The sequence below is a fragment of the Platalea leucorodia genome, assembly GCF_965183815.1.
Source record: "Platalea leucorodia genome assembly, chromosome: W".
Classification (NCBI taxonomy): domain Eukaryota; kingdom Metazoa; phylum Chordata; class Aves; order Pelecaniformes; family Threskiornithidae; genus Platalea; species Platalea leucorodia.
The window spans coordinates 3,817,330-3,840,220 of NC_138859.1; the positions used below are offsets into that span (position 1 = coordinate 3,817,330).

Consider the following 22,891-nt stretch of genomic DNA (forward strand, 5'->3'; position numbering starts at 1 on the left):
GGGAAGCTGAAAAGTCCTTGACCAGTGTGAGCACTACTGGGCAACAACTAAACCATCAGTGCGTTATCAACATTATTCTCATCCTAATCCAAACCACAGCACTATGCCAGCTACTAGGAAGAAAATTAATGCTGTCCCAGCCAAAAGCAGGACAATGTCCAAATTTAGCATGCCTTTATGTTTCTGAATGTATGTGGTGGCTTACCCTCTTCCCAGTCCTAAACCATCTCCAGTTCTGACTGCGTCCCTTCTCTTAGGTAAGGTCTATTGGTTTGTACTGGATAGAGGGAGAACACACAGGATAGGTTCTGCTCTGCGTACAGAATAACATTGCAGAATTAATCCATGAAGTGCCAGAGAGAGTCATTTAGGCCCATGGGTAACTTCACTGGGAAAGGCCATTTTCTAAACAGGTAAAGGAAATTGCATATTTCTAGTTTTCACAGGCAGAGAACCTAAACTAATCCCATTGCATTTTCTTCTTTCACAGAGGCTACTGATGCTGCAGCTTCCTGTTACCGGATGAACGAGAAAGGGGTATATTATGGATACTGCAAAAAAGAAAAAGGTAGTCACGTCCCGTGTAAAAAAAAGTAAGCACTGTGTTACAGAACTTGCTGGGATTTGGGAAGAGAGACCATTCCTATTCAAATTAAGAGACAGAAGGAAAGAGTGCGCTATTTTAGGTGGCACATATGTCCGTGTGTTCCTTCCTTTTGTTCAGTTTGAATATTGTGGTAAAGACAATTCTGAGAAAACTAGTTTCCAAATCATGAGATCAGTCTGAGAAAGAGCACGTGTGTACATATATATGTGGATGCCTGCTTGTGAGGATGACTGCGTGTGTGTGCGTGCATATGCAGGTAAGTACAGGGAAGGGATTTTTGACAGGGAACTTGAACCTGAGGTGAACCTCAGGAGCTGAGGCCAGTTAAATATTCATTTCTGCAAATTACTGTGGGCTCCCTAATAAGCTCAAGAGGAATTAAGAACCTGCCACCTTCTACTTGCGAACTGACCTGAAAACACCACAAACCAAAATTCCCTTCTGCAGCTGTTTCTTTTGAGTTCCTGTATGGGCACAACAAATTCAAGCTGGAGGAGAGGCCAGCTCGGATAGTTTTGCTGTGCCATGTCGTTGTTCTAGCAGTCCTTGTTCTCCTTCCAGAGATAAAATGTGCGGAAAGTTGTTCTGTACTGGGGGGAGCGAGATGCCTCGGGATGGGAGCCTGGTGACTTTCGAGTCCTGCAAAGCAAGTTTTCCTAGAAATGGAGAAACAGACGTAGGGATGATTCTTGATGGAACAAAGTGCGGGAATGGGATGGTTAGTAGCGAAAAGCTTTTCTCCTTATTTTTTCTGCTCTTTCAGTCTCGCTTATATCGTTAGCTCTTTTGCCAGACAAGAAAGATTTTAAACAGAGAAAACTGAAGTGGGCACTAAACTTCTGCTGATCTGGTTTGCCATAACTTCTGCCTTACATCTACCGCAAATCAGTAGCAAAGCAAACTGCTATCCTTCCCATTTCCTTATGCTTGACTGTTGTCTTACTGTTTTTCAGCGACACAAATATACGTGGCAGCAGAAACATACCTTTGCATGAAGGGTTAAAAGATCTTACATATATTACTGGTTTTAATTATTTCCATAATGGATGTGTTAGGCATCACGGAGTGCTATGTCCAATTTCTTTGCTATATGTTTCTACTTGGGGGCCGGGAGGATGAAGGATTGAAGAGGAGTGGAAAGCAGTGATGTCTGTACATCTTTGTCACTCCCCTTTGCTATAAAATACCCAAAGGTCGAATGAAAAATTATATCCACATATCAAACTCCTAATGTAGGTTTAAGTGATTTGCAGACCTGTTCCTATGCCTCCTTTCACTCTTCATCACTTTACACAATAATGTGCAAGCTCTGCATGTTCTGAAAGCTATAAATCACTTTGGTAACATTTGCCCTGAACATTTCAGGTGTGCAGCAATGGAGAATGTGTTTATGCTGAAGATGTCTTTAGATCAACCAACTGCTCTGCCAAGTGTACTGGACATGCTGTAAGATATGAGCATTTGATGCTATTAACTTAAAAAAAAAATTATGCATATCAGCTACAGACCTTATTGACGATAGTATTTAAGTCATTGGGATAGGAATTTGCAAGAGTTGTGGAGTCAGAAGCTTCCTATATGTTTATGAAAGCAAATCTAGCCTGATACAGCATCAATATTTTCTGTGCCTGGCTCTGCCTCTGAGCCACAGTATCACGGCTGTTCTCTTTCAGGTCATCTTCTGCTTTGGGAAGATAATTGTGCTCATATTATTTGAGCATTCAGAGACCTACGGGTGTAAAGACCAACTCTGCCGCTTTGTGCGTTGTACTATAGCTTTCACTGCAGAAACACCTGCAAAAGGCACACGACAGCAGACGGTCAGGCCTGTCCTTTACTGGGCAAAACTGCTAACTCTCTCTGCTCAGTTTTGGTCCAAATGAAATGAGAGGGGGCTTCCAGACCTAGCTTCAATAAGCTGATCAGGACCCTGATCCAGAGCCACTGAAATTTTATGACATCACAGCTTCACTCACATTTCCAACCTGAAGATAGTCCTGGCTTTCTGCTTCCTTAGGTGTGTGACCACGAGTTGCAATGCCAGTGTGAAGAAGGATGGGCACCACCAACCTGCGACAGCTCGTCAGCAGTTACCAGTAAGTGCTGTACGGCCACACGCTGGGTACTGTCATCCGCTGCCTGAAATGAGCTGCTTTAACTCCACTGAAACAGCCCTAACTTGCACTGCGTGCCAGACTCTTCCTTTGCAAACATTGCATACCTAGGTCTCCGGTTTCTGCACATCTTTAAGTCGCTGCAGCTTGGATCAATGACTAGAGCAAGCTATTTTTCTTCCTAACCGACAGAGGTGATACACCCAGGAGATTATTTAGAATAGCAGGCTTTTCCTTTCTCCATCCTGAGATAACGAGCACACCATGTTAGCTCCCTGTCAAATTTGAGTGGAGGCAAGCTCCCAGAGGTTTTGCTGTGAGGGAGGTGGGCAAGTTCATTTCTTTATCATCTGCACGGAGCTGGCCTTTAACTGATCTACCTCTGAGGGAAAATACTTTGTGTACAGATTTCTATGTGTTTGGGAGAAAAAAAATTTAAGCCTTTGTTATTAAATATTTTTGTCCTCTCTCCACACTCACTAGAGCACCATCAGCTCTCAATATTGTGGCTTGGTTGAGGCTTTAAAATAGCTTTGTTGAAGGAAAATTGGGAAGCCTTAGTCGTGTACAATGCTGTCGTGGTTTAACCCAGCAGGCAGCTAAACACCACACAGCCGTTCGCTCACTCCTCCCACCCGCAAATGGGATGGGGGAGAGAATCAGGGAAAAAAAAAAAAAGTAAGAATTGTGGGTTGAGATAAAGACAGTTTAATAGGGCAGAAAAGGAAAATAAAATAAAATAAAATAAAAATACAAGAACACATAGAATAAGTGATGCACAATACAATTGCTCACCACCCACTGACAGATGCCCAGCCAGTCCCTGAGCAGCGGCCCCCCGGCCAGCTTTCCCCCAGTTTATATACTGAGCATGATGTCCTATGGTATGGAATAGCCCTTTGGCCAGTTGGGGCCAGCTGTCCTGGCTGTGCCCCCTCCCAGCTTCTTGTGCATCTCCAGCCTTCTCAGTCGGTAGAGCACGGGAAGCTGAAAAGTCCTTCACTGGTATAAAGACTACGTAGCAACAACTAAAACATCAGTGTGTTATCATTATTCTCATCCTAAATTCAAAACACAGCACTATACCAGCTTCTAGGAAGAAAATTAACGCTATCCCAGCCAAAACCAGGACAAATGCTAAAGGCCCGTGCCCAGTTTTGGGTAACACCCTTTGAGAAAGAGGAGAGGAATGACAATGAAATGGTCTCCGAGGATGGGTGGAAAGGGCTAGCCCAAGGACAGCTGAGGCAATAACCACAGTCTTCAAATATGGCAAAAATGGCAGGAATACATTCCTCTCCATCGCCATTTGTGGCAGGAGAAGAAGCCAGAAGCTTGAGCAATAGTGAGGACAAATAGGGTCTAGACCTTGTGAAAAAAATTACTTTGCCAATGGTCGTGATGGGAAACCGCTTAGTAATAGTGGATCTTTTAAGAAATAGCAACTTATGTTCTCTCACCCTGACAGGCTTCGCTATTGTTGCCAGTGTGCTGGTTGTCCTCGCCGTCACAGCAACTGCAGCAGTGTTACTTATCCGCTTCCGAGTATTCAAGAAGAGGTAAAATGCTTACCCCCATCGAGGAAAAAAAAAACCCTAAAGCCAAGCAACTTCTGGATAGGTTTTAAGCTGGGGCTTTCGAAGGGGATGGAGGGAATTAGACACTGGAAAGCCAAGAAGTTGCTCCATGACCTTTGTTGAGCTATTTCAGAAATCCCATAGCTGGGAGAGGACTGAAGACTTGAAGCTGTAGCTCTCAAGATCAATCCTAAATAATTAAAATAAGGGGGAGAAAGAAAGAAATAAAGGACATGGCTAGATAACATACCAATAGGAGTAAGGCAGGAATTCAACTTCAGCAGGTTTTTTTACTTCAGTCAGAGTAAGATTTACAGTTATACGTAATATTTGCATAGCTACCAGACCAGAAGGGGACCTGGAGCCACAAACCAAGTCTTTGTGGATCAAGAACAAAGACACAGAGAACACCCTGTCCTGGCAGTACCTGCCCAGAAGGTAAGAGTGGGGAGGTGCTGGGTCAGCTATAGTCTCCCTGGGACTGTAACCGAGTGGTCGACACATCAAAACCCACCAGCCAAAGCGCTCTACATTTCCAAGAGGGCTTCAAAATGCTTGTCTAGGGCTGAGAGGACAGCGCTGGGATTCCCAGCATGAGGAGGGAGTGGAGAAAGCACATGGCACTAAGTCCCTGAGTAATCTGTTTGCAGCTTATTAGGGGCATGCAAAGATAACACACAAGATAAGGGCTCCATCCAATTTAACTGTTTCCTGTTTTCAGATGAATGGTAAGAAACTTCTCTTTCCCATACTTCCACTACAGAACAAACCACAGCTCCAGAGCATAAGTACTTCTAGAGAATTTCTTTGTTTTCATGTTGGCTTTAGGGCAGATAGCACCTACCAGTTCACACCATAGCGGACTGCAATGACAATCTGATTGCAAAGGCTGGGGAAAGCACTGCCCTCCAGATAAGGCCCTGTATGTTCTCTCAGGGCCAGCTAGCATAAAGCATCCCTGCTTCTGAAATGAATGTATCCTTTTACCCCTATTAATGCACTTTTTATGTAGAACACAAGCCTGCACGTTTTCCATGGGAACATCTGGATGCACACATATGCAACGTGTACATAGGGTCAATATATTTTATATTCTCTTCTTTTACAGCCTGTCATAAGGCCAAAAGGTCCCCCACCTCCTGTTCCTGCTACCAAACCAACCTCTTCTCACACAGAAGAGATTTTTGTAAGTATAACCCTGCAACTTTTCACATCTTTCATCTGAGTTGCCAATGACTATCGGTTGCAAATTAGTATTTTCAGTTTCTGACTCTGATTAAAAAAAAAAAATAATCACAGACATTCAAACCACATATTCTTTAGGGTAGGAGTAACCTTTTTTTGCCATGTAATCCTAAACTGCACAAGATACTCTTGATCTGTGCAAAGGAGTCCTGTACACCATCACCAGCACATCTCATTCGCAATAGTACCTGGAGTCCAAACCAACAGGGATTTCAGGTGTAAACACAGTGCAAATGATGAGCATCTTTGCTACTACAGATGTCTGCAATGGTCCCTGTATTGTGGAGATCTGGTAGTCTCTAAAGATGCCACCTGTGAGGGATCTCCATCAATGTGCATATATATATTTTTATTATTATTATTATTATTCTTTTAAAAAAACAGAAGAATATCAATATTTGCCATTAATAAACCCAAAGCATCCTACTTATATAAAAATGCCTCCCTCAAATATTTACTATCTCAGCATTTGAGCCCCCTGCCCACCTGATACAAGGGTGTACAAACCATCTTCACATTAGCAACCTAGTTGCATGGTATTGACTGCATAAAGAATGACGGATCAGGACTCAATAAGAAAATTTTTAAAAAACCCACACACCGGCTTGATTATAAAAACACATTTAAATTCCACTGTCTTTAGAGATGCTTTCCTCAACACACACCTTGAGCATGTGATCAGCTCTAGCTTCCTAAGCAGTCTGGTCGAGCATGGATACTTGAGATACAGATGAATTTACACATTGAGAATAGCTCAGTGGTCTTCCGAAACAGGAGATCTATACCCCTTGTGTATTTATATTATTGCGCCTTCTTGTATGTGGACAGATTAATCTAATTCACCCCTAGCTTTTCCGCTAGGAAATTTAGCAGTAAATATATGAGCTAAGCGTAGCAGCAGCTGAGCTCTGAGGAGGTTCGGCAGCTGCTCAGACAGGAAAGCCTAATGACATTTAAACTACATTTTCGTTGTAGGCACCAGAGAGAAAACCTGCTCATCTGCCCGTTCCCAAAGGCAAACCTCCACCTCCACCGAAGGTAACCTGAGTTCAAGTGTGAACAGCAAGTCTTTCAGGATGTAATTGGTTGAAACTGCACTGGGCGCACTGTGATTTGTCTAACTCTCTCTTTTTCATGTAGGCTTTAAAACCTCTAATTAATCCCAGAGTATGAAGCTTCCGACGTAGGGCTGATCAAGATACCAAGATATCAAGAAATTTTCAGGGGCAACTTGTTTGTCCCTGGATTCCTCCGCTTTTGGCAAAGGCAACCAAGACAGTCTTCCTGTTCTCTTTAAAAAAAGAACTGATTGACAGCTGCTTTGAAAGAGAAAGTTTGGTTTTCAAACAGCGAGGAACTCTTCGGTGATGACATCAAGCTACTGTCCAAAAGGAAACAAAGCAGAATCACTACTTGCACTGAGGTGTAGACTGGGAGTAAGTTACGAAAGCTGCTTAACACATCCTAACTCCTAGGCCATCACCGCAAGATGTGGCTGCACTGGGATGCCCTGCATCTACGCTGCTTTTCTGGGTACAGACCTGAGAAGATCAGGGAAAGTATGGCTACTCCATGTTTGTAAATGGGAAATTTTTTGCTACGTTCCTGGATCTTTGCCAGCCTTCTCTTCAGCAATAGACCAGACCTTCTCCTTCATACGCAAGTTGCAAGTTCTGGAAAAAGAAAAAATCCTTCCTGCCCTTTGGAGAAAAGCTTGTGTCCTCAAGGCCTGAACTAGCCTTGGAATAATAAGATCACACATTGGAAATGCATTGATTCTGGAAAGATCCTTCTGGATCGGATTCTCTTATTAATCCTTAGATTACCTGTTAAACAAGATTCCTCTGTTGAGTAGGTAGAACTGGAGATACGCTCAAAAGCAAAGCACGCAGGAGTCAGACCACTTGCTGCTTGCAAGTGCTCCCAGAGCTCAGGCTGTGCCAGTTTAAAAAGAGCTCCAGCTGCCACCATTGCACTTGGACAGAAAAATTCAGAAAAGCACAGTCAACAAAATCCTTAATCATTTATTTCATTTGCCCCTCAGCTCCAGAAATATCTGAGTATTTCTCCCTTCCAGGATATACACACCTTGGTGTTTTTATTTAATTGCTCTTGCACCGGGGTGTGTTATTGTAAAGTTGCTAATGAGAACTAGGCTGGGCTTTGTTATTGTGGGACAGCATCGGAGCATGAGGCATTGCACACCGGTTTACTACTGAGGGGTTCTTAATTCGTTCTGGCCTGTTGGCATCAGCACTGTTGACACTACTGGCCTGCTGGCATGGATCTGCATGATACTGTTGGCATTGATGTTAATAATACTGTGAGGGTGCTGGCACTGATGCTATTGTTACCATTGGCACTGATATTATTCATGTGGTTGGCATCAATATTTTTAAGTTAAAGCACACAGAAGTGTTTTTCAAGGAACAAAAATTTTACCGGGGGGGAGGGGGGAAAGAAGAAAAAAGAAAAGAGAGAGAGAAAACCAAAATTGCCTGGGACCCAAAGTACTCAAGATTTTATAGAGGTTCCAGTTTGAACTGGATTTGGGTTTGGATCAGGATCAAAATCAGCACACAGATCCAAATCGATTACACTGTGGCTCAGGAAGGCAGTTTCCAGCCCTTGGGCATAGTGGCTTTGCTAGAGAAGACCACATGGCTGCCAAACTGCCAAAACAAGATCTGGGGCCTTGGGCCAACATTGTGCATACTAACCTTTACCTGTACTTGTTCTGACCAGGGCCTATTGGAACTTTAAAAAAAGCCCAATCCTCAGAGGGCCTGAAAACTTCTACTCAAGTTTGCCAACCAGCTCACACCTGCCGAAATCCTGATCCACGTAATCTTGTTCAGATACTGAACACATAACTGTACAGCTACTTTTCAAATGCAGAGCCTTGTTATTTACAGTGACTGTTACTGCAGCTGCACACTGCAGACCCATCGTCTCTGATACAGAAACGCATACAAAAACCCAATTTCTTCTTTTGGGCTCAGCTTGCTTTGAGGTTTCCAATCAAGTGATGTATGCTCTGCAAAACACAGATGTGATGAAATTACAGTCTTCAGTTTGAGCAGTGAGGTGGGTTTTTTAGTTTAGGACAGATTTTACTGGAAGAGCATAGCTTTCTCTCGCTTTGGATGATCGCTTCTCTATTGGAGTCGGTGTCATGGTTTAACCCCAGCTGGCAACTGAGCACCACAGAGCCGCTCGCTCGCTCCCCCGCCCCAGTGGGATGGGGGAGAGAATTGGAAGAGTAAAAGTGAGAGAAGTCATGGGTTGAGATAAGAACATTTTAACAATTAAAATAAAATAGTAATAATAGTAGTAGTAGTAATAATAATAATAGAATACACAAAGCAAGTGATACAGAATGCAATTGCTCACCACCCGCTGACTGATGCCCAGCCCGTCCCCGAGCAGCAGCCCCCTGGCCAGATTTCCCCTAGTTTACACGCTGAGCACGACGCGGTATGGTGTGGGATACCCCTTTGGTCAGCTGGGGTCAGCTGTCCCAGCCATGTCCCCTCCCAGCTCCTTGTGCCCCCCCAGCCTGCTCGCTGGTGGGGTGGGGGGCGAAGCAGAAAAGGCCTTGACTCTGTGTAAGCACCGCTCAGCAGTAACTAAAACACCCCTGTGTTATCAACAGTCTTTCCAGCACAAATCCAAAACTTAGCCCCATACTAGCTACTATGAAGAAAACTAAGTAACTCTATCCCAGGCAAAACCAGCACAGTCAGAAATGGATTTTAATCTGTATGTATTTGACTATGGTGTAAAGATTCAGAACTTATTTTTTATGAACTGTAATTAATGTATTTACAAAGATTTCTGTATTAGAGGTATTCTATCTAAACTGGAGGTGGTTGTTTTGTTTTTTAAAGATCATCATTTGCACATGAAACACATCACAATAGTGTAAAGTGGGATCATTTGTAACATTGCAAAATCCGTAAAACTCCCAATTTGAACCAAAAAGATCATTCACAGGTATTGCCAAAACCTGCCAAGGTAACCAGTAAAGCTGACTTAAATTTATAATAAGGGTTGACAAGATACTACATCACAATTTTTCTGCCAACTTAAAATCTATTTCTTCATGGTTTCCAACCTTTTCCACTTTGGGAGCACTCAAGAATTTTCCAAGGCTATAGAGGTTTGAAGCCAGCTAAAGTCTAGAGACTTGCTTTTTCTTAATTATCTTTCTAAGATTCAACTCCTAAACCATGGAGCTTGGGCTTACTTTCTCCTGCAGAAACCAGTGCTCTCTCTGACCTGTACGGGCTCAAACCTCCGTAATTTCTGGACACTTTCAGTAAGCAAAGCCTGCACCCCAGCACCCAAGCAGAGTGCGAGTGCTGTACTGAGACCAAGCATCCATCTTCAGCAGTGACTTGCAGTAGAAACCTAAGAAAAATATATAAGAGCACACACCTATAGCAGTTTACGATTTACAGCTTTTCTTGGCCCCAGCATCCATAGGACAGGTCAGAATATCTCCTGCGATGGAGCACACGTTCTGTCATTCCAGCCAGGCCTTGCACAGAAGGGCCCGTCTGTAGGTACAATCTATTGTTCTGTTATGCAAAGATGACATCTACTGTTAAAAAGCCTCTACTGCAAGAGGAAAGTGAACCCAAGAAAACTGAAGACATCTTCAGCACTGCAGTTGTCAAGAGCCTGCAGTATGTAGCCCCAGAAGCACATCATCAGATGCATTTCCCTCTGCAGTCTCACACTTTTCACCGAATTGCACTAGTTTGATCCGGGTCCAGCTGTTCCCTTATTCCTGGTTCAGGGTCCCTTGCCCAGCATGGCTTGCCACACAGACGGTACAGCAGAGCAGCAAGCCCACCCGCTGGTAGCATACAGTAAGCTGCAGAAGGGATTTTGGCACAGTGCAATCACCACCAGTGAACTGACACCGACTGAATTTGCATTTGCTATGCAGGAGCCATGTGCCGGACCCTTGTCTTGCTCCCAGCCCAAAAGCAAAGCAGTTTACCACTGGTTTTGGGGTGTTGTGGTGTTTTTTTAGTATGAGGGAGCACTCTACTCCTCCATCTCCCCTTACTCCATGGGAAAACAAAAATGTCTTTTTTTTCTGTTTCTTTTCAATCTCTGAATTTACCACACTCTTTCATCCCTCTTTTCCCTCCCTCCGTCTCTGAGGGATGGTGCTACCAGGAGAGAGCAAACCTTTTGCTCTTTGCACGCCCAAACCAATCTTCGCTGTGAACAGTTTTGGGGGTTTCTTGAAAATAAGGCACACACTGGACCATCACAACAGACCAATTCCTCAGTAGTTCCTATCTGGCCCTCTGAATTGTCCATTTTGTTGTGCAAATTCAACACTGGCCATTAGAGGGCAATGGGGCATGGAAAAGAAGCTAATCTTGCTTGCTATCGGATGACTGCTATCACCTCAAACGAATCAATTCTGAATTTACTGCGTCCTCTGACCTTGAGCTATAGATTCGGGAGACATTAACACGGACACCATCAGCCTGGAAGAGTGGGGAGATTGTAGCACATTCAGATTTTCAGACACAGAGGCACCAGACAACTAATAAATAGGCTAAACCCAACCCTTCAAACATGACACCATAGACAGTACATGCTTTCAGCTCTACACAGCAAGAGGCAGTCCTAATTGATTCACGTTTTACTGACCGGAAAAGAAAACATTGTCCTACCAGCCCTCATCAAAATGAATAATAAATGTCACTTGTAACTTGAAATTAAGAATTTTCTTCCCCTTTTGCTTCCTCATACCAGTACATCTTTCATAGCCTCATAGTACTGCATAAATCATTACCATCTTAACAAATAAGTGAATAAAAAGCTGCAGGTTGAATCCACTGATGTGCAAATCATGGAAAAGTCATGGAAATATTGAAGATTTCCTAGCTGACAGACCCTAAGAGTTCAGACCGTACTGTCTGTCTACCACCCAACTGGGCCTAATGGCTCTCCAGTGCTACGAAACAAATGGCTCTTACTATGATGGCCTTTGCCACTGGCTGATCGTATCAGTAAATGTGAACCTCAGCCATCAGCTACTTAGTGTTATTTACCAGTGCCTGAGAAGTGCCAGTCTTTAATCATCCGTTTATTGATAACTTCCCGAGTACGGCATTGCTGGATGTTCTAATCTTCCTCTGGTGCCGAGGAAATGGGAGGCCCTGGGAAAGGAGCAGGGCTGTCTGTCGGGCTGCCAGCGATTGCCCTGGCCCCCAGATCACTTTAAAGCAATCTTCAGAAAAGTGGCACAGATATTAACTGGCTGTTACTGACATTAGATCCATAAATAATTCCACATAATGCATGGCCCCGGCCTTTAGAAGGTCCAGGGGAAAAAAAGTAGAGGCTGAAATATTGATAGATGTGTCTGCAAGAGCTATTAAAAAAGGGAAAGCAGTTTCCATGGGATTGGTCTAAGCCACTGCACCCAGGGGGAAACCTTGGTCACATGCCTGACAAAATAGATCTGAGTGCACAGCACCAAGCAACAGGATAAAAGAAAAGAATAACACAACTTCAGCAGGACTTCAGAAATGGAGGCATTCCCCTTCAGCAGTCAAAAATCATTGTGAAAGACCGGAGGACCTTTCTAGCAAGTCTCAGTACAGGTGAGAACAGAGCCCAGGTGCACTTACTCTGTGCTGCAGATACAGAAAAGATCTCTTTCTTACATCCGTTCATGCATGGAGAGAGAAATGAACTGCTCTCTGCCATACGCTGAATCTATTTTTTCACGTCCTTAAGTGCACTGGAGTAATGTATTTTCCATGTTATTTTTTGCAGCTATCACTGAGAGACGTGTCCCTGAATCCCGTCAGTGGGTATGTCGCACTAAAGTGCTGCAGTGAATTGCTAAACATGTTTTATAAATTAGCTCATCCAAAAATCCCTGCTACCCAGCCTGTGAGAAGGTTCCATAACAGTAGAAAACCCAAGAGATGTCTTGAACAGAGGAGAAAACAAAAAACCCATAGCGTGGTCTCCCAGTCAAGGTACTGAAACAGATGAACACGATTCACCCCCTTCGGAGATGCCGACTGAGCGCCTACATGCTTTGCTCTGGGCATCTAACTCTGTGACGAGTCCACCCCTCTCCCTTCTCTGCTTACGACACCTTCGCTCCCGACAGACACATATGAGAACAGCAAGAAAATTCCCACTGCCTAGGTGACATTGCTCATGTAGCTTTGAGACAAATTTCAAGGCAACAGTCCCTCTTCAATCCTCCGATGGTGCTACGGGATTCACTCCCACACCAGTGGTCAGGTTTCTTGGCACTTAGCAGCTGCAATCAAGAGCTGGCTTTTCAGAAGAGTTTAGCATCTTCCACACACCCAGCACATTAAGCTCACTCACATGGAAGTTCAATTCCAGCCTTAAGTTCCTTGTGCTTCAGCTTTGCACGTTCAAAATAAGGACACCGGCTCCTCTTTCTTCTCATCTGCCTCATCTCTCCAAACTCAGAGGCCCTCACATGCCTCCGTTGGCTGCAGAGGGGATGTCCAACCCCATTTTTGGGCTGAGCCCATTGGGACAGGTTATCTAACTGCCTTGCCGTTTGCACCTTTCTGGATCCCCACTCTCTTTTTTGTGCATTTATAGTAGCCCACACAAAGGGGCCTGTGTCGGTCTTTTCTAGGCTATAATAGCAGGAGTGACTTACAGTAACAACACAAAAGCATTTATTAAAAACCTCTGATGCCGCCACCTCTCTTAACACACAATCTACTGACACACCGCCCTGCTGGGATTGATCTTTGTTTGACAATCCCTCTGTTGAAGCCCTGCAAAGGAAAACAAATAACCCTGCCCAGGTCCAAGTACACTGCAGCAGCAGCCCAGCACAAAAAAAGGGGAGAGGGAGAAACCGCAGCGGGCCCCTGGGCCTGACTCATCCGGCAATCACCAGACCTCCGGATAGCTGTAATTTGCTGTGAATTTTTCATGCTAGAATCAGCTGTGTGCTGCAGGCATGTAGCCGAATGGAAAATAAACCTGAAATATTAATGACCCACTGCAGAGTGCAGGGAGGAAGAGATCTACAAATGAGGACAGGGAACCTTAGATAGCCTAGTGGAACTGCTCCCTTTTTGTCCAAAACACAGGTGAATTAAAATGAATGTGCGCTGTCCTGGAGGCACTGGGAAGGAAGAGCACCGGATTCCCGGTTTTGGGGTGTTCAGCAGTTGGTCTGTGTACCACGCTGTGAACCCGGGTTACCTAAACCTTCCAGGTTGTCACTAGAGATTCTTGGCCCTGGCTTGGCCTGGATTAGCACACCGTGTGCCAAAATTAGTCTCCTTCCTAACCGCGGGTCTGAGCGGCACAAGTCACAAGGCAGACAAAACCCACAGAAAAGGGGAAGGGGAGGGAGCTCTAATTGTGCACTTATCAATATACCTCGGCAGCTGTCTAGACATTATAAACCAGCAGACTTCCCTCTCTCACTGATAAGCCCTGACCCAAAACTCTTTCAATTTAACCAGAGTGGAAACACAAGACCTCTCTCAGAAATGAGCAAGAGCTCTAACTCATACCAGCATCATGGGTTTTGTTTCCTTTGAATGATTATGTTACTAATTTCACACCTATTCCTTATTCATGTCACCATTTCCTTGCCTTAAAAGCCATCCTGACATGGAGTTAGAATCACTTACTTAATCATTGCCATCATTAGGAACGCTGCAATCAGAAGAATAGTGCCTTCTCATTACTTATTTAAAATGTGCTAGGCAGCATAGATGTTTGTGAGATATATGCCAAATTATGCCCAACGGAAGCAGGGGGGAAGCAGTTACATGCATGCATCTTCTGAGCATCTGCAGAGTACCCCATGACACGTAGGAGTAGCCTAGAAGCTCCACTATTAGTTTAAAAAATTCATGGGCCAGCAGTTGCTATACCAGGAATAAACCTGTTAGAAAGTGTTACTCAGAATGAAAAAAGGTGGTAATATTTGGCCTGCTGAGCTTATGCATCATGTCTTGTTAGGAAAGTCACTATATGATCCTGGGTAGAGGAAACCGTCTCAAAGTTGCATAGCATCATTCACTTGGATTGATTTTGACATGTTTAGCAAACCGTATTTATGCAAACCGTATCTCAGGAGCTGTAGTAGAAGGCAGATAGTGGGAGGTTTTGCAAAAGCTGGGGATTTGGACCACCCTTGCTCTGTAAAGTGAGAGCTGCTGGTGCTTGACCCTGCTGTGTAGTGTGGGTGGTGCAGTGGGTCCTGTCACTGTGAATCTCGGAAGAAAGAAAACCCCAGCTGGCAATGCTAACATTGCTCATTTTCCAGCAAGCCGTGGCTGTCACCAAGGGCAGATCCCATCCCCTTCAGCCAGGGTTTGCCTTGCAATTCCACCCAATTTTGGAGCAGGTCTAATCTTAAGACTTTGACTTGACCCATCTTCCCATCTGAAAGCGGTAGCTGCAAAAGAGAAAGCAGCACTTATCTGTTCTCTGGTGAATTCTCCTCTCCCTGCGCAGGATTCAACCTTTGACCGCTCTCTGGAGCCCACAGAACTGGGCTGTGCCCTCCCCACACGCAAGTGGATTTTAAGCTGGAATACTGTGATACACGAATCGTTGACCTGGAACAGCACAGGGCTCCCCGCAAGCTGCGATATTCGCCAAAATGGGGTGGCAGGAGACAGCCCCAGCTGTGCAGGCTGCTGTGCTGGTCCCCAGCCCCCCGCCGCAGCCCGGAAAGCATCTCCTCTCCCTCCTGGACACCCCTGGGAGAGCCTCGTCCCTCCCCGGAGCCGGTGGGACCCGTTTGCCAGACACCAGCTCAGGTCGTCTCACCCAAGGGCTAGAACACACCAAGAGACACTGGCTGCTGCCTCCGCTCATGAAATAAAACAAGAAGTACTGCTCTTATTATTCATAAGTATTACTCTGTTCTGAAGAGTGCTGTGTATCCGCAGGGTTTGAAAGATTCCAAGGTGCTTTATGTATTCGTATGAAATATGTATTCATATTTATGTATGAATGTGTAGACCATGAAAAGAAGGCTGTGTTCATTCATAGAATACTTTGGTACATGAAGATAAAGGCTGCTGCACGTGTTAACCGCCACATACACGTGTAGAACTGCTATAGACACAAGCATGCCTATATAAACCATGTGGAACTGCCCACCAAAGTACAGCACACTGGGTATTTAATGCCATCCCGACATATAGAAGATATTAAATGAGAAAATGTTTAACATCACAAGGAAATCTTCATTTCAGAATGCTTTTATAGTGCTATGGTTTGGGGTCAACCTTATTTCTTTCTGTCACATGTATTATTCAAGTTGTTAATTCCTCCTTTATAGCCAGCTACTATTTCTTCCAGCCAATCCTTTGAAATGTGGCCAGTGGGACCTGGTGTGTTTTGCACATTATGTTTATAAAAGCCCTCCAACAGAATTTATTTTAAATTATTCTGTATTTGATTTCTCTGAAAACCAAAATCTATAATCAATTCTAAACTTGATGAGCAACAGAAGTAATCGTTACACTTAAAAGAAAGTGGTCAGGAGGTTTTCTTTACTTATTTGCCCCGTGTGTATGCTTTTGCTCACTGTATTCAGCTGGACAAAACTTACTTCATCTTGTGGTATTTCTGGAATTAATATGGCTACTGATTTTTATGCAGTGAAAAAGTGGTCCTTTTTCAACATGATTGCTGAGGCGTTTTTCAGCTGTGGCAGACTTTCTTTATTTTGAAGGGAGAATAAGAGCAGTTTTATTCCCACTTTCCTAGGCTCCTATATTTCCCTTTCCTTGGTGTCTATATTTCTGCTTTATTATTTCTTTTACACAAAGAAAAGAAAGAAAGGAGAAGGGAGGAAAGAAAAAAAAACCAAAACCGACCTCTTTCCTCCTCCCCAAAATGATCACTTTTCATTAGATCAATTGGAAAACTCTAAATATTTTTATGGTGAAGTTTTTAGAAACTACATTTCCTAAGTCTTTTATGCTTTTCCAACCAGGTCTAGAAACTCTCTAACAGGGGTATGGTTTCACATTATGAACAGGGAAGCAGAGGTCAGGGAGGAAAGGTGATCTGGTATTAAACCACAAACCCACTAGTAGAAAACCCACGCTGGGTGTCCATCTCTGCCCCGCGTTACGGGGACTTCAGTGAAGCCAATGCCCTTGAATCTTAACATATGCTTCGTTTTAAGCACATACTTAGATCTTATAAGAAAGTCTTCTCGTTCTCTATAGCTTCATTGCTTGCACTTGTCCTACTTTTTTTGCTTGTCTTACAGAGCACCTTCAGCTGTGACTGTACCCTGCCGAGCCCATGGTCTTCACCACAGCCAGGAAAGCTAAGCGAGAAGTGGAACAAGCCATGTGCAGATACTCCAGGAGCTCCAGAAAGAGCCACCAGAAACAGGCAAAGTACATTAAGGAAACATAAACATCTTGTTACACATCAAACACACGACTTCAACCATAACCAGATATATTTGCAGTGTTATTTTTGTTTCTTCCCTGGCAATATTTGCAACCTAGTTCGATCCCTGCTGGAGTCAGTGGCAATGTTTCCATAGATTTAATGTGACCTTCACAAACCCCATTTGTCCCCCAACCAAAGCATCCATCCTGTTTTCTATTTTGACCGTAACACTAAAATTTCATTTTCTGACTGAGCTTGTGTTGAGCTGCCTGACGGACAATAAATATAATCACACTTAAGTTAATGGGCAGGATACCAAACCCAAAAGCTTTTACTTTCATTAAACATCATTAGATGTGGCACGTCTTTTATCAAATCTGTCTCCGATATTCACTTTATTAAAAAGTCCATCAACCCCAGATTGCATAATGTAATCTGCAAGGACAGACAGTGAATTTATATTAAACACGTTAGCAGGTGGGGACGCAGACTCCTGAGAAAAATAAATATATTCAAAATCCTTCTTTAGAAAGGATCTTGAAAGGACATGCAAAATGAAGATAAATTAATAATACACACACACACTTTGAATTATTTTGCAAACAGTAAGAAGAAATGACTTATTTTAGCTAAAAAAAAAAAAAAAAAAAAAAAAACAACTATAAAGTCTTACAAAACCAAGTCAAAGGTATTTAGATGAACATGGTAGTTAAACATTTAGATGTCTTTGAATATCTGACCACAGTACAGAGGTTATAAGCAGCTTCCAATTCTGCGAACTACCACACACCAACAGGCACAACCCAGGGCCCCAAGGATGTCTCGGGACAGCTACACGAGTTACGCAAAATGGATGGCTGCACTGAAAATTCACTTACCCTCACCATGCTATACTAGCTTTAGGAGGGGTCGTTGGGGCATATAGAAAATAAAAAGTTTTGTTTACCTTTGACTGTACTCATGTATTGAGCATTTAATTTCAGGACATATAAAGGTGCAATTTTCAAGGTTGCAGAGATGCTACTGAGCTGAAACACTTTGGCTGGGGTTAAGGGTGTTCAGGCAACAGAAACTCTTCCATGTAGCTCATTTTCTACACATCTTTGTGACTCCAAAAGCTAAAACCTGACTTCTTGCAGCCTCAAACTGCCTAGGTCTGCATGGCTGTTTGTCTGTCCGCATAGAGAGGGAAAGACAGGAGAGAGATCAGGAGAAATCCGACCTTCCGCTCCCGAACTCCCATAGGCACAGGCAGGTTCTTGGCTCTAAGATGTTAAGACTAGACCAAAGCTTTATTTAGTTTTTCCTGGGCAGCTTTAAATTCTGCACCTTTATGTTCAACTTAAAAGCCATGGGTGCAGGTAAGGTAAAATCTCTTTGCAAGCACCCAATCTAACCCCAGCTTGGAAGAGAAGACCACGAGCTGCAACACCCCGAGGACAGCTTCTTTCTCTGCACAAGCCAGTTGTCATCTTCCGCTCACGCTGATGGTACCATTTGCCAGCAGGCAGCACCGCCTCACGCGTAAGCCTTGTGAGACCTCAGTCCATCAAGCTGATGCCATGAATCAGTGGAGCGCATCATTCCCAAAGCCAGGGAACTCGGGCTGTGCTGCAGAGCGCTCTCCTGCAAAGAGCCCCTGAGGCTTTAGCGGGAAGGAAGCACTCTGCGTGTGGATGTCGCCTGAATGGTCTCAAGACTGACGTTTAGGCAAGTTGTACATGCCGCCACTCCAAATTTTCAGTGTTTGACTTGGAGCAACCTCGGGAATTTCACTAGCTGATGACTGCTTCAATGGGTGCAGGGAGATGCGACCTCGTGCTGCACTGAGCTCCACACCCACTGGATTCAATCGGAAAAATCACAGATGCACCGATATAACGCAAGTCTAAGAAGCAGAATCTATTCTCTGTCATTTTAACTCAGAGATACAACTTCCAGAAGAGAGCTGGTCTGTACTTAGATGACTTGGTGCCGGGGCAAAAGAGCTTGCACCTACGTGAGTTTGTCCACATCTGACGCATGCAAAGGTTCGCCTGTCCGTAAGCTTCAGCACACTGAAGCGTAGCATTTGCTGCACGAGCCATTAATTGCACTTGTGACTAGAGGCTGATCTTCAGGAAAATATCTCCATTCAAAAAAAGCAATTAAATAGGAACAACCTCTTTTCACGGATGCTTTACTTTGTATTGTGTAAGAATGTTAGTTAAAAAGAAAAGACAAGGCAGATCTTGCTACAAAATTACATTGTATTTCCTTCTCTGGCAAAAAGCAACCCCCTCATCTTTCCCTGTCGGTTTGCCAAAAAAAAAATCCAAACCCAGCAACTCAAAAATTCAAAGCACTTCACACTCATGTCACAGTTTTTTAATCTCTGAAAATCAGTTTTGTAAGTGAATGCGGATAATCTGTGCTAGCTTCGATTTACTTAACAAGCCACTTACTGTTTAAAAACAGGCATGTTTTCATGGGAACCTGTGAACCAGCCCTCTTGACGGAGCCCTTGCTGACTAATACAGCAGTAGCTGTAGCAGCGCAAGGCTGTTTCTTGGTCTGAGGAGGAGACGGCTCCTGATGCAAGATGCAAGTGTGACCCCATGGCATGTAGAAAACTTGCTGGACTCTGCACATGGAGGGATGTCTCCCTTTGGTTAAGATTAGCCCTTGCAGCCTGCCATGCATGGCCTCTTAGGAAGGATGCTATTATCTAGGGGATATTCTGTTCCAGTCCCACTATGAAAATTCAGTTAAAACAGTATCACAAGGATTTTATCACACAACTTTCAGATCCTCAGCTTATTCCATTCTAAAAAATAAAGTGCCCCAGCGTTGCCTTTCTCAGTCACATGTGAGAGCAACGTGAGCTTCTTCACACACAAGCTGGAACCCCGTCGAGACCGCAGGCTCTAGAAAGCGATGATTTAGCGAGAGGAAGCTATCAAAATTCATTTTAGTCCTGAACTGTTATGTCCTATAAACATCAGCGTAAACTGGGTATGTGAAGAAAGAAGTAGAAACTACTGTGCATCCTGGCAGACGTAAAACGTTACGAAAGAACAGCTCAACAATGGAGTAGCACACTGAAGAAATCACGGACTATTGCTCGCTTTTGCATTGTCCGACTAGTTTATGGGATTTACGAAACACTTCGAAAACATTAACTAATCCTCCAATAGGCCTGCACAGTCAGCATGTTAGAGTTGTAGCCTTCCAGATGGGGAAAGCGAGGCAGCAACTTTATGCAATCTTCCCAAAATCACAAGGGAAGCAGCTGTCAAAGGCAAAATGGGAACTTGTTAAAACCCGGGTTTATATAGCTATGCCCTGTGCAGCCCGGGGAAGAAACCTTTCAATGCCAATTAAATCTATGCTCACAAGACCATCTCCTCTCCTCTTTCATACACAATCCCAAATTCTTGGTCCTTTGGCCCATGGGAAATAAGAGTCTTCTCTCAAACCTACACATCTGGTAAGAGCAGGAAGGGTGCTATCTCCTGTTGCTTGCTTTCCGAGTTTGATTTAGAGTTAACAACATTAGTTTCTGGGGAAAAAAAAAAAAAACCTTTACTTTGCAAGAAAGAAATGCCGAGTTGGGTATTTGCCTGGTGTTGTGTTCACCTGCAAGCACAGGACAAGAGGGTGCTTTTCAGTAAGGTCAGCTCTTTGGAGAAATGCTGAACTGCACAGTAGCACCTTTCAAGCCATCAGTTAAACAACCAACAAGCTACCTATACTGTCAATTAAGGGGGTAATTTTCTGTGACATCAGCTTTTGAACAAGATACCAGTGGTATTTTCTTGTCTGGAAAAAAAGACTTTATGTCTCACTGTAGAGTTGATCTAAAAATTACTTAAATCAGTAGAAAAGACTGCAGTAAATTTTTGGTTGGACTCTGACAGACAAGGAACTGAGCAACAGAACGAATATTGCTTTTTAATCAGTTACCCTAGGGAGCTGCTAGTATTAATTTATTTTGTATGATATTAGTAAGATATTAGTAAGTGATCCTAATTGCAGGCATTAGTAAATATTATGAGTGAAGTAATGATGTATTTAAATTAAAATACACAACGTGCCGTCCTTTTGATCTGCAGCACGCTCTTGCAGTGGCAGACTTGTAAGTAAGAGTAACTACGTGCAAAACTCAAGCTGTAAATATCGCCATATGGACAAAAGGGAAGAGCGCTCTGCAGTGCACAAGGAGATCCGAGCCGTTGTGCTGAACCCCGAGGCGTCATCCGCAGTTAGAGCTAAGCTAAGGGTGTCACACCGCAGGGAGCCAACCTTGGAGGTTTCAAAAATAAGTGCATCTGCACCCTCTCGGTGACCTCCTCTTTGTCAACGCACTTCAGGATGGGCTCAGCTCACAAAGCTAACTACATGCTTAAGTGCTCTGCTGATGACAGAAAGATGTCCAAGCATGAGACTAGGTTTATCTGCAATTCCCTGTTTATTACAGCTTTTATTCCGACTGGTAATCGTCCCCAGGAACAGCCTTACAGCCTGCACAGGACTAGATCCTCTCAAAGACAGCCCAGTGTCAAATCAGCAGCAGGTCACGCCGATGCAGCCTGCATCATTTCTGAATGCCTGCAACCAAATGAAACTCCTGCTGTTATTCAAATCTAGGACTGCATACGCCAACTTTATTTTGCATAACAGGACTCACTTGACTACAGAATCTATTTCCCAGCTTGCATAACCTTACTACATTACTGCATGATTTGTTATAACTTCCTTCCACCTTTTCACTGATTATATTGTCAGAAAGAGGAGTATGAGTAGCTGAACAATCCTGGGATGAGGGGGTTGCTCCAGCAAAAAGCACTTAGATCAGGGACACCTGAAAATAGAGGTTTCACAGGCAGCCTTACACCTCTCTCTTGGCAGATGTTTCAACTTCTACAGAAATAACACATCAGTCACAGCAGGAAGGAAAGGGCTCCAAACAGATGGTTTAGAAATATAAGGTTTGTCAGCGTAGATCGAGTCTCAAACCTCGAAGGAGGTTGTTGCCAAAGATACTATAAAGATCAGGTCATTCAGAGAGAAATATTAAATCCGGTAAGTTGGAAACCTTTGCAAAGCTGTGCATGGGGATAACAAGGGATCATTCCACTGCAAAGAATTACTTAATTTCCTGAAGCATTCAATTACCATTTATAGCACGATTGATGACACTCAAGAAAACAAGTACATTTAATTTCACACGGCAGTGAATCCCCCAGCTTCACTACACAGTATTTAAAACACAGTGCTTTGTCTGACATGATGTTCCACCCACCCATCTCGGTGACACATTCAGTGTTGCTGTCAGTGTGTCGGTGAGGTGGGAGCCGCTACCTCGATCAAATTACCCAGCCTGGGATGTTGCCATGTGCAATGGCCAAGCCCTGCGTCTCCAAAAGCAGCAAGGAGCCCTGCTGCAGGCAGCGATGGAGTAACACGCTGACGAGGAATAAAACTCTTCCAGTACCTGATTGTTTTGCAGCCAACACACATGGGTTTGAATTCCAAGCAGCAAACCAAACTTAAAATCTTCATGTTATTTTAATTCCAGGTATGTTAATTATTTAAAATAAATGTCCGTTCTACAAGCAGCACTCGATCTCTACAATATCTCGTGGCAAATCTCAATAGAAGGAAAACTGATGTCTAATAAATCCTACACATCAAGAACTTTAGCTTTGGCAAAGCCAGAGATGTTAAAGTGGAGATATACTGGAGCTAATTCTCAGCACTTCAGTGAAATGAGGAGATAGAATAATTGCTATTATCTCACAAGTACATCTGTAACAAATAGGCTGAGTGTATGTCCTATAAATCTTAATAAGAAGATTTGTCTTTAATGAAATGCCTGCTGCAGAAGGGGCATGCATGCACCTTAGGCCGCTCCAGGTCTGAGATGAAGTGTCCCCTGC

At 43.7% G+C, this 22,891-nt stretch overlaps 1 protein-coding gene across 1 annotated transcript in view; it reads left to right on the forward strand.

The window, feature by feature from the left end:
• The window catches only part of LOC309602001 (zinc metalloproteinase-disintegrin-like NaMP), a 30,770-nt gene extending 23,033 nt beyond the window's left edge, over positions 1 to 7,737 (forward strand). The window contains exons 16-24 of the mRNA XM_082335278.1: positions 491 to 593; positions 1,169 to 1,325; positions 1,973 to 2,053; positions 2,625 to 2,703; positions 4,190 to 4,280; positions 4,637 to 4,736; positions 5,407 to 5,484; positions 6,519 to 6,581; positions 6,684 to 7,737. Coding sequence (XP_082191404.1) covers positions 491 to 593; positions 1,169 to 1,325; positions 1,973 to 2,053; positions 2,625 to 2,703; positions 4,190 to 4,280; positions 4,637 to 4,736; positions 5,407 to 5,484; positions 6,519 to 6,581; positions 6,684 to 6,716 — 785 coding nt within the window. The 3' untranslated portion in view covers positions 6,717 to 7,737. The remainder of the gene's footprint in view (positions 1 to 490; positions 594 to 1,168; positions 1,326 to 1,972; positions 2,054 to 2,624; positions 2,704 to 4,189; positions 4,281 to 4,636; positions 4,737 to 5,406; positions 5,485 to 6,518; positions 6,582 to 6,683) is intronic.
• The last annotated feature ends 15,154 nt before the right edge of the window (positions 7,738 to 22,891 follow it).